General features: G+C 35.4%; 1 protein-coding gene across 1 annotated transcript; it reads left to right on the forward strand.

Annotated features, from left to right (window-relative positions):
- The first annotated feature begins 1,098 nt into the window (after nt 1-1,098).
- Nucleotides 1,099-10,882, forward strand: LOC113403592 (cytochrome P450 4C1-like). The gene is made up of 11 exons (XM_064218744.1): nt 1,099-1,190; nt 2,343-2,491; nt 3,620-3,709; nt 5,021-5,131; nt 5,799-5,984; nt 6,426-6,622; nt 7,321-7,384; nt 9,143-9,335; nt 9,649-9,800; nt 9,907-10,086; nt 10,666-10,882. The coding sequence occupies exons 2-11, from the start codon at nt 2,350-2,352 to the stop codon at nt 10,821-10,823; spliced, it is 1,473 nt and encodes a 490-aa protein (XP_064074814.1). The 5' UTR covers nt 1,099-1,190; nt 2,343-2,349; the 3' UTR covers nt 10,824-10,882.
- The last annotated feature ends 833 nt before the right edge of the window (nt 10,883-11,715 follow it).

An 11,715-nucleotide genomic window follows, 5' to 3' on the forward strand; every position in this document is an offset into this window, starting at 1 on the left:
ATACCTACCAACCTTAAAATATGCAGAAAATAATAATTATTTAGTTAGAGGAGAGCAGTAGAATCAATAAAAATCATAATGTATATGAGGCATCTTAATGCACTCTGACCGCACCCTATGCTAACAAATAATTTATAATTATGTTTGTGGGTGACAACCTTATAGTTAATACATTACTTGTAATTAAATGTATTTTTATAAATCGTACGTTATGAACGCGCAATGAAAATTTAATTTATTCGTTGCACCGAAAACAAGCAACTAATTGTCTCCGAGGATGCGTACGATACACTGCACAATGCAACTGTATTATTGAAAGGTACCTATGTGTGTGTTCTAAAATAAATTCCCACGCTTACAAACTACGCTCTTAAATTAAAATATAAAAGTTACCGTGTGTAAAAAATATCTTCCCAGACGATAATGAACAGAATCGGGCCACTTTGAGTAAGTAAATAAACGGAAATTACAACACACATATAGAAATATTGTATTGAACTGCTTCAGTGAGAACTACAGGCGGTATGTGTTGTAAAGGGCCTGGGGACGGTTCACACTGATGGCCAGCATATTATTATATAGTTTAATTGTAAATAATTACAATATTATTTTTTAATAAGTTATAAATTATATTGTATGATTTTCACTATCTTTTTGTTTTTGTGTTTATTGTAATTTATTTTTAATAATCATCTAGTTAGAAAAGGCATTGTATCGTAAATAAATAAACAGACATTTGGGGCCGTAAGAAATATTAACCATTCAATGCAGCGCCAACGCACTGTTATTCCCCTGGTGCCTGTAGTTACACTGGCTCAGTCAACCTTCAAACCGGAACACAACAGTACTGTTTGGCGGTAGAATATCTGAGTATAGCTAGGATCTGTGTTATGTTACCCAGATGGGGTAACATTTTTGAATATTGGTTTATTTATAGTAAACACTGGCTCACTCCCCTCTATGAACCGGAACTCAATATAGGTTGACATGGTTCGAGGTAGTATTCGACCAGTCGGTGTGAAGACATCCTGTTGCACATCGCAAAACCCTAGTATAAAGAGCTACGCCCGAATAGGCTCGGATCCTGTGTTATTTCATTACGCGAACTGCACTCGATTTATTTGTGAAAGTGAAAACGACGCTGGAAATAGTTCAAGTGAATATTTTTCAAATGAAAATTATTTAACAAGGTGAAAATTATGCCAGTGTGATCATTTTGTGCATTTATTGGTTCGATTTTTATATTTATAATATTTTAATTAATTTCGGTCCTAAAGAAAATCTAATTTCGTCCAAAATTGAAGAAAAAACATAATATCGTGTTCCATACATACATAACAATATATCTTTTAATACAAAAAAAATAAATCTGTGTGTTTATGTATATAAAATTATCACGCGTTGTTCGTCCATCTATAATAATATCATGAATACGAATGTCACGCTTTCACGGCCGAACCTCTGAACGGATTTTGATGAAATTTGCACGGAGCAAGCTTGTAGTAGCTTCTTAACTTATCATGTCAAAAATGTATTACATCAGAAACATAGAAAATATTTATTTTTTATTTTTGACGACCTCCGTGGTCGAGTAGTGTGTACGCCGGTTTTCATGGGTACGTCACACCGAGGTCCCGGGTTCGATTCCACGCCGAGTCGATGTAGAAAAAGTTCATTAGTTTTGTATGTTGTCTTGGGTCTGGGTGTTTTTGGTACCGTCGTTACTTCTGATTTCCATAACACGAGTGCTTTAGCTACTTACATTGGGATCAGAGTAATGTATGTGATGTTGTCCAATATATATATTTATATATATAATTCGTAAAGAAAAACAGTTAATGTTTGCTTAAGTCCCGACCTAAATTTCTTAACTTTAAAGTACCTTTCGGGTGCAGAGTTTATTTACTGATATGTATTCATTGCTACATTCAAATGTCTGAACTGTTCTTTAAACTGATGGTAAGTGATCACCACCACTCATAGACATTGGCGCTGTAAGAAATTGGTATATCTTATCTTGGTGCCACCAACTATGTCAGCTAAGATGTTATGTTCCTTGTGTCTGTAGTTACACTGGCTCACTCACCCCTTCAAACCGGAACACAAAGATACTGAGTATTGCTGTCTGGCAGTAGAATAAATGATGTGTCTTTACTACACTATACCGCCCAGTGAGTTTATTAAGGAGAATAATACGAAACAGAAAGAGATTTGGGAAATTAATATCCTATTGTATATAAGGGGAATATAGAGATAAGCTAAAGATAATAAAATATTTATACCATTAAAATTCCTAATAATTATAATAATAACAATAAATCGCTCAATTTTTACATTTTAAGCCGAACTATGTTGATGGTGATTTTAATTTGCGTGGTGTTCGGTCTGTGGGCGTGGTACCTGAGGAATAATAATAATAATGAACCACCGGCGATACCTGGGGCTCTACCCGTGATTGGCCACGCGCATCTGTTGATCGGAGACAGCACTAGTGAGTATCAATTGTATTTATAATTTATTTATTTAGTTAATATTTAGATACAAAATTCAACACTATATTTATTCCAACTATTCTTGGGTAGTGCAGGAAGCAAAATATATATAAATACGAACTAAATATTAATACGTATGTGATAATATATGGAACTAAACAGTATGTGTCTCTACGTATAACGGTTGCGATATTGTGTTGCAAAAAGTAATTCTGTATGACATATTTAAATATGAAATTAATATTGACATCTTTGTAACGCGCAACATCTTCCAGTATAAGTGTAATGACTATTGATTTTGTAGTTTTTCAGTTAGCGTTACAATAAAAGTATCATCCTTTATTAGTAGAGATAGAAGATATCTCTTACGATCTTCATTTGTCTACCACATTTCTGTTTAGTTTTGCTTTTTATCTTAAGCTACTGATTAAAGTCTCGTTGGTTTGGTTGTATATTGTCTATCGTATACTGCAAATAATGAAGTGTCGATTTCAGTTAAACATCTTGTGTCTCTCAGTAGCATTTGGGTTTTTCTTTTGTAGTAAGTGGTCACCACTGCATATAGACGCTAGCACTGGAAGAAATATTAAAATATGTGGCCAATGCGCCAACGTTTTGAAGGAACACTGTTATACTAAGTATTGCTGCTTGATGGTAGAATATGTGCTAAGCAGATGAACTATCCAGACAAAACCTAACCACCAAGTGTCTTACTTGGGGTTAGGTTAGGGGCCAACCTTGGGGACTTAGATCTTATGTCCTATCCACCTGTAATTACACTAGCTCAGTAACCCTTCGAAAAGGAACACAACAATTCTAAGCATTGCTGCTTGGTGGTAGAATATTTGCTGAGTGGATGATCTCCCCAAGCAAAACCTAAGCACCAAGTAAGACTTCATGCCTCGCTTAAACCGCTGGTACTGCATCAATTATTCACTATAACATATTTCTAGTAAGATTAGCCATCGCTGTTAAAATCCGTCAGACGCCCTTCATATATGAATTTAAATAATATATTCACCAATGTCAATATTTGCTTCCAATCAAATATTTATATCTTAATTTTATACTAAATTATCTACTACAAATTATCCTTTGATATTTATTAATAAAATTCACTGTTTCAGAATTGTGGGCGATCGTTAAAGAATTATCCTACAAAAGTCTAGATGTTGGAGGAGTCATTTCTGCTTATATTGGACCAAGGACGATATACGGTGAGTGATCTTTAAATCCTCTAAAAATAAGGGAACAAATAATTAAATCGTAACTAGTTTGAGAAAAAATATTTAAAACGTTGGCGATATGCTGAAGATTTTGTAAAATAAATAAATGATTTCAACTCGTTCCGAGTAAAGGAAGACTGTTAATGTCATACAAAGGCTCTAGACTTTATTGTGTTAAAACACTGTACACATATATTGATACAGGTTATTAATACCAAGATAATATCATATACATTTACTTATACGTATTCCTAATACCTATGATATGATATATGTATTTAAAAAATAGTGTTTGAATTACAAAAAAAGTTATATAGAATCTGCATCCCAATTCAGTATTAGCTTAAAATTTAATCTTGTAAAATGACTAGCTGTGCCCGTGACTTCGTGCACGTTCGAATTGAACAAAAAATGTATTGTTCAGTTCGCAGATTTTACTTTAACTTATTAATTCTGAGCTAGGCAGCTTTTGTGATATAAAGTCGTTGGTAGAAAATTGCCGACGTGACGGCGGAGTAGTGGCAAGCGCGAGGGCAGCGCGGGGTACATATAATTTTAAAATAAAAGTAGCCTAAGTTACTACACATTACATCAACTATCTGTCAGTGAGTGTCCCATCAAAATTGGCCTAGCTGTTCCAGAGATCAGCCGAAACAAACAGACAGACAAAGATTGAAAAAAATGTTATTTTGGTATATGTACCGCGTATACATATGAATTTAGTAAAAAGCGGTTATTTCAATATTATAAACAGACAATCCAATTTGATTATATGTATAGATAGTCAAATGTATTTGTGAGATAATTTGAATAAAGTAAATTTCATAGATACATGTGTTTGCTATTAATAATTCAAAGGCGCTTAACAATTATATTTTAGTATTTATATTTGGTAACATTTGTGTGCCAGTTATCGAATGCTTCTGAATTATAAACCAACATATTGATAATATGATGTTCCATTTGGATTGAATTCTAGATTAATCCAAAAAACAATCTGAGTTCAAACACGTGTAAGTTCTCAGTTTTTATGTTGGTGTATACTTACTTTGTGTTTATTATTTATCTCGTGTTCAACGGGGAAGGAAACGACGTGAGGAAACCTGCATGTTTTGGATGAAAATCTGTTACATTTACCCACAAATTCATTTTTCAACAGCCAGTCGCTATTGCAAATAAGCTCCAAACCTTTTCCTCTAAAGAGGATGAATTAACCTATCAGTAGGCCATATGTCTACAAATCCAATCTATTGATATTTACTTTCTAGATTGACGGCTAAAAATACTCTTTTTGAGTTTCAGTAATAACAGACCCAGATGACTTTTTAACGGTAGCCAATACCTGTTTACAAAAGGATGGTTTCTATGATTTTGCAAAACCTTGGCTTGGAGAGGGTTTGGTAACTGGAACGGGTGAGTCTTCTTGATTTTTCAAATCAATTTTGGCTTAAACTTAATTTATATTAATAATAAAAAAAAACGTTTTTGATAAATAGTTATAGATCTATTTATTCAAGGCGCGCCGCTCTATGTTAAAGTTGTTTATTTTTATAAAATAAACTTAAGATATACATTCTAATTTGTATTTTTTTGCCGTCCTTACTCTAAAGACGCTTCACGCACACTAAGACACATTGTAACAAGCGTCACTCACACATAGTATTGCACGATATTTATTTAACCCGTTAGGGCGCGCTTTCGTGAGTATAAGTGTGATAGATCTAGATTTAATGTAGACTTTATTACACAATTACAATACAATTATTTTATAAGAAATCCATACAAATATTTAAATTAACATAATTGTTGGTTCAATTTATTTTCTAATCTATAATTCATATTAAAAAATAAAAGGTTTCAACAATATTTTTAAAATATTTCGTAAAATACCAATATTCAAAAATGTTACCCCGTTTGGGTAACACAGAACTCACTCATCAGATATTCTTCCGCCAAACAGCAGTACTCAGTATTGTTGTGTTCCGTGACCACTTACCAGCAGGTGGTTCATTTGCTCGTCCTATCATAAAAAATACTATATAAATAGTACAGATAAATATTATCTTTTATCATATTCCAGTATCAATATGGAAAGTTCATCGCAAACTACTAAATCCAGCTTTCAGTCAGATCGTTCTTGACAGTTTTCTGGATGTATTCAACAAACAATCTCGTCGACTCGTGAAAGATTTAGAAGTCGAAGTTGGAAAGGGGTCTTTCGACCACTGGGTCTACACGAGACACAACGCTCTGGAAACCATATGTCGTATGTTATTTCATAGCTTTTAATTACTAATATTATAATTATATTAATATTATGACTCAATCACGTAAAAACGGTTAACTGAGTTTGGTTATCTTTGTAAGAATAGAGATAGCTTATTTGGTACCTTTCACTCGTTAGATATTTCAACCCCAAAAAACAACACTTTACGAGCCCAGGCTGAAGTGATTAGTGAGCCAGCGTCATAAAGCATCAAACATATAAAATCTTAGGCTCATTGTTTGACTCTGCAAGGGATAAGTGGTGAATGTTACCAGAGCAAATGAAAGTGACTACGTGAAACTAACCACTTAATATGGTCTATTGTCTTTTATCCTATAAATAATATATATGAAGATGACAAAACTCGTGGAACATCATGCAAGGACATTACTTATTTTGGTGATTGGAGAAGTCTCGCTTGATGGTTGTTTCAATTTTCAGTGACCGCTTTAGGCGTAGATTTCACTGATAAAAACGTGCTGAATAGTAAATACGTGATGGCTGCTGAACAAATGTTCAATGTACTCGTGGACAGGTTCCAGAAGTTCTGGCTACACAGCCATTTCATATACAGTTGGTCATCTTTGAAAAAGAAACAAGACGAATATTTGAAAATCTTACACAACTTGTCGTATACGGTTAGTAACATAATATATATATACCTACCTATATATATATTAATAATTTCTACACAGGTCTACGATAGACCCAATCGAAATCTACCCACAATATTGTAGATGGTTAACAAAAAATGTTTTTTTAAGCGACAACATATATCCGCAAAATTCGTATAATGGAGATAAGTCGATATTAAATAAATAAAATTAAATAATACGAAGTTTAACGGACGGCCATGTTTGACGTTTACCCGTAAGTGTGAACCAATAATATTTTTGTGCAGTGCTACTATAAACTCGATGGATACTTAGCCACAATAAATTATGAATAAATGATAAACCGTTTTTGTTAAGATTTATTTATTTTACCCGAGCGAAGCTAGATTTTCATCTAGTGATTTATGTATTTATTTTATATTAGTTAGTACTAGTGGTCGCTCATTGGTCGAAGCTCAACTGTTATTTATAGCTAACAAAAATATAAGATTCATTCATTCGAAAGAATCGAATAATGAGGTGTCAAAAAACGGCAAAAAGCTATTTGGGTTTCACACAAACGTAACACAAAGTAGCTTATAGCTCTCCAATTTTGAATTTAAAGATATATCTCAAAAATATCGACGTTATGTACGTACATTAGTAAAATATGTATCGAATACTAATGTGGACTGTAATAATTAATAACTTGAACACTAATATCAAGTGTTTTAATTCAACAGGTCCTGCAAAAACGAAAGGCTGATTATTTGAAAAATAGAAATAATAATGAGGAAACGACTCAAGGTTAGTCTCATTATGAAAAAAAAAAGGATTTTCTTGCCATTTCAGCTATGGAACTCTGCTTTTCGCTGTGTAAGTTTTTTTATATAGTATAAGTAGGTGGACGCGTCCCGAACTCTTGTAAGACTGCTTTGGTGCATCCGATCCCTAACGAAGGCAACCGCTCAGACCCGTCCGATTATAAGCCTATAGCCATCACCTCCTTGCTCTCCAAGATAATGAAGTCCATTATAAACTGCCAGCTCCTGCAATACCTAGAGGAGTACCAGCTGATTAGCGACCGCCAGTACGGTTTCCGTCAGGTCTTCTAGTTTACCTTACTCATAGATGAGCGTAAGTAATTGAGAGCAAAGGGGAGGGAATGAGCAGCCAGTTTGGACATAGCGCAGGACTTCGATTGCGTGTGGCACAAAAAGCGCTTCGAAAGTTGCATAATTGCATAATTTCCCGGGAAGCCCATAGACTTCCTTAAATTATGCAATTGGATCACCAGATTTTTGGCAGATTGGAGCATCAAGGTCGTTGTCGACGGTGCATGCTCATACTTAAAATTCATCAGTTCTGGTATTCCACAACGCTGCGTTCTATCACCCACTCTGATTCTTCTGCATATCAATGACTTGTTGCAAATCAGGAACATTCACTGCTATGCAAACGACAGTACCGGCGGGATAAATTTATCGGGAAAATGTCGACGAAAAACAGGACAAACTTGTGTTTGAAATCGAATATTGGTTAAATAGAGTCTCGAACTGGGGCCGGCTAAACCTAGTCCACTACAACCCCAAAAAGACGTAAGATTGCGCGTTAACCGCTAAAAATCCACGATTTGAGAACATTCCGATAGCCGCCACAGCTAGTACCGGAATACTTGGCGTTGATATTTCAAGCCTCGTTCAGTTCCGCAGTCAATAGGAAGGTAAAGCCAAATTGGCATCCAAAAAGCTCGGTGTGCTCAGCAAGGCAAGACAGTATTTTACGTCGGACCATCGCCTAAGACATATACAAGTCGCAAATTCGGTCTCACATGGAGTACTACTCTCACCTCTGGGCGGGTGCTCCCCAGTAGCAGCTTCTTCCATTTGACCGTATCCAACACAGAGCGGCTGGAATTATCCGATCTGCTTGATCCTTTGGCTTTGCGTAGAGATGTTTGATTACTCTGCATCTTCTACCGAATTTTTCACGGGGAATATTCCGAGACATTTTCTGCCTCGCACAATCACTCTGTGGAACCAGAATTCGCCAGCGGCGGCGGCTCTTGTAACCAATACAATGCGCCACCAATCTTGGGACCTAAGATGTTATGTGCCTTGTGCCTGTGTCACAGTGACCCATTCACTCTTAAATCCAGAAAAAACAATACTAAGAATTGCTGTTTTGCGGTAGAATAACTGCTGAGGACCGCTGAGTGGGTGATACCTACCCAGACGGGCTTGCACAAAGCCTTGCCACCGAGGAATGTAATTAAGTAAAATATGATATGAAAGTTTGTACAAATTCGTTAATTAGTGTAAATGTACAAATTAACATTATAACCGTCATTTAAATAATTTTGTACGAATATATGTATATAAATATTTATTCTAAGAGATAAGTGTAAAAATAAAGTTGACCTAACAAATATGTCGCTTATTATATATCACCTTTAAAATTATTAGCTACAATACTTTAAAATGATATTTATATTCCCATAGCAACTTGAGGCATTAGTTGGCAGACGATAAAGTTAAAATAATTTCAATTACATTAACATTCCAGGTCCTAAATTCAAGCCTTTCATGGATCTCCTCCTCGAACTATCGATAGAGAAAGGAGCCTTCAACGACCGTGAGATAAGAGAACACGTGGACACGATGATTGTAGGCGGCCATGATACCTCCGCTAGTGTTCTCATGTACAGTATGTTACTGGTCGGCTCTTATCCTAAGGTTCAAGAAAGAATTTTTGAAGAGTACGTACATTACATCCCCTATTTTTATTACTAGTTAATGACCTGGCGTACAGCTTTAGACACCCAATAATTTTGCTTTTTAGTCATAAGTGTACAGAGTTAATTCAACGTGCTTACGAGTGCGTAGATCAGATATTATTTGGAAATTACTGACAGAGACTCAGTAAATACTCTTTTACATTAGTTATTTACAAATATCTTTTCTATCATTTGATTTTCATATTAACCTATATAAAAATCAAGAAAAAATAAATCATTCCAATTTTTTAATCATCGATATTTTCTAATATCACAATGGTTTACGTTGCTTCAGATTACACGATGTTTTTGGGGACGACGACAGAGACGTAACGAAGTATGATCTCTCGCAGCTATGTTATTTGGAGGCTGTACTAAAAGAAACGATGCGTATTTACCCAATAGTTCCTGTGATAGCTAGACGTTTGGATAGAGATGTTAAACTACGTAAGTATAATCGAATAATTAAGCTATTCCCTATTTACTGTTTTAACTATTTGTATAATTAATTCAAATTTAATTTAACTTTAATAAAGCACATTTTATTTAACAGGGAACTGCACCTTGACTGGAGGTCGTACTTGCTTCATGTTTGTCTATGGGGTACATAGGCACCCCATGTGGGGGCCAGATGCCGAAGAATTCAAGCCTGAGAGATGGCTAGACCCTGCTACGTTGCCGGAATGTCCAACTGCGTTTGCTGGATTTGGAATGGGAAGAAGAATATGTATAGGTAGTTTTCTAGAAATATTATTAAAACGTATTAAATGCCTATGTCGTATATATCATATAATATATAAAGGTGTTCAATATTTGCACTAAAGTGTTGGCGTTCTACTTATGTACAATCATGTCTACCTTTACTCATTAGTGAAACTAGCAATTGCACAGGATTATTATGGTACGCAAGTTTGCTTGCAAAATTAGATGCACTTCATATTTTCTCATTCGCATCATCCAATAGGAGGGTAAATCCGCCACGGCACGAGAACGTAAGCACCGCCAACTTATACTCTTGGCCGTTACTATGGTTTTTTCACCCGAAAAACGCCTAGTTCTGCGTTTGAGCCCAAGAACCACAGGATTTGCGGCATTCTAAGCAAGTCGGTAGACCAACAGACAGTAGGTTTCCTAGAATAGCAATGTAGCAACATCACGTAGGCGATGCTATATGACGGACGTTAAAAGGAGACTGTATTATATGTATTGTCGTATCCGTCATGTTTCTATTACACGCTATGACGTCACCAGTGTTCCGAAAGCCTAATGTTACGCGATATCACATATAATATTATAGGGTTTTTTTTTTCAGGAAAATCGTACGCTTTTATGTCCATGAAGACTTCGCTGGCGCATTTATTCCGACACTACAGACTTAGAGGTGATCATACGAAATTAGAAGTGAAGATTGACGTCATGCTGAAACCTGTGTCGGGATATCATATTACAATTGAAAGGAGGAACAAATAAAAAACTTGGTGGTGAATGTTAGGAAAATGTAATTGTTATATAATTAAATATCTGTTACTTAAATATAGAAACTATTATTGTATATCAAATGGGTTTGATTTAGAACCTTAAAATCTAACTCACAAGGACTAGATAAATATTCTACGTCTGTTACCATCTTTACCGTACAAAGATCCACCTAGCAAATTATAGCAAGTTATTTTAATTATAGCAACTATAGCAAAGACAAAAAGTCATATCATCGCAAATCTCTCCACATTCAATACAAGAAACTGAACCCCTTTCAAAGCTACAATGACAATCACCACGTAACTTTGTTTTGTAAGTGAAATTCTTGTGTTAAATGCTGGGCTAAGGCTTCCTCTCCCTTTGAGGAGAAGGTTTGGAGGATATTCCACAACGCTGCTACAATGCAGATTGTCGCCAATGCACCACCGACCTTGGCTAAGCAGGTATATCTCTTGTGCCTGTCTGTTACGCTTTAACGGTTAAATCACTGAACCGATTTTGATTGTTTTTACCGAGTATGTCGAAATCCTAAGGAAGAACTTAGCAATTTTTTAATAAAACCTCGAAGTATAAATAGGAGTTGAAAGTTTGTAAAAACCTATTTAGGCAGGCCACTAATAACAAATTCTACCGCGACACAGCATTTTATTACAGTATTGTTGTGTTCCAGTTTGAAGGTAAGCGAGGCGGTGCAATTACAAGCATGAGCGAGATTATGTTAGTTTTTTAACTGCGTGTTTGCATTGGCGAGAACCTCTTAGGGGCAAACGTGCCTGCCGCCGTTACTACTAAGTATTGCTGCTTGGCGGTAGAATATATGATGAGTAGGAGATCCTACCACCAAGCACGAACAAGGATATTTGTAATAAAATACCACGCGGGT

This window comes from Vanessa tameamea, chromosome 24, assembly GCF_037043105.1.
Source record: "Vanessa tameamea isolate UH-Manoa-2023 chromosome 24, ilVanTame1 primary haplotype, whole genome shotgun sequence".
Taxonomy (NCBI): domain Eukaryota; kingdom Metazoa; phylum Arthropoda; class Insecta; order Lepidoptera; family Nymphalidae; genus Vanessa; species Vanessa tameamea.

Excerpts from the sequence above, each read along its gene's own strand:
- LOC113403592 (XM_064218744.1), top strand. The coding sequence starts at position 2,350 with ATGTTGATGGTGATTTTAATTTGCGTGGTGTTCGGTCTGTGGGCGTGG. Across the intron at positions 9,336-9,648 it reads CAAGAAAGAATTTTTGAAGA|ATTACACGATGTTTTTGGGG; the intron begins GTACGTACATTA and ends ACGTTGCTTCAG. Across the intron at positions 9,801-9,906 it reads GGATAGAGATGTTAAACTAC|GGAACTGCACCTTGACTGGA; the intron begins GTAAGTATAATC and ends TTTATTTAACAG.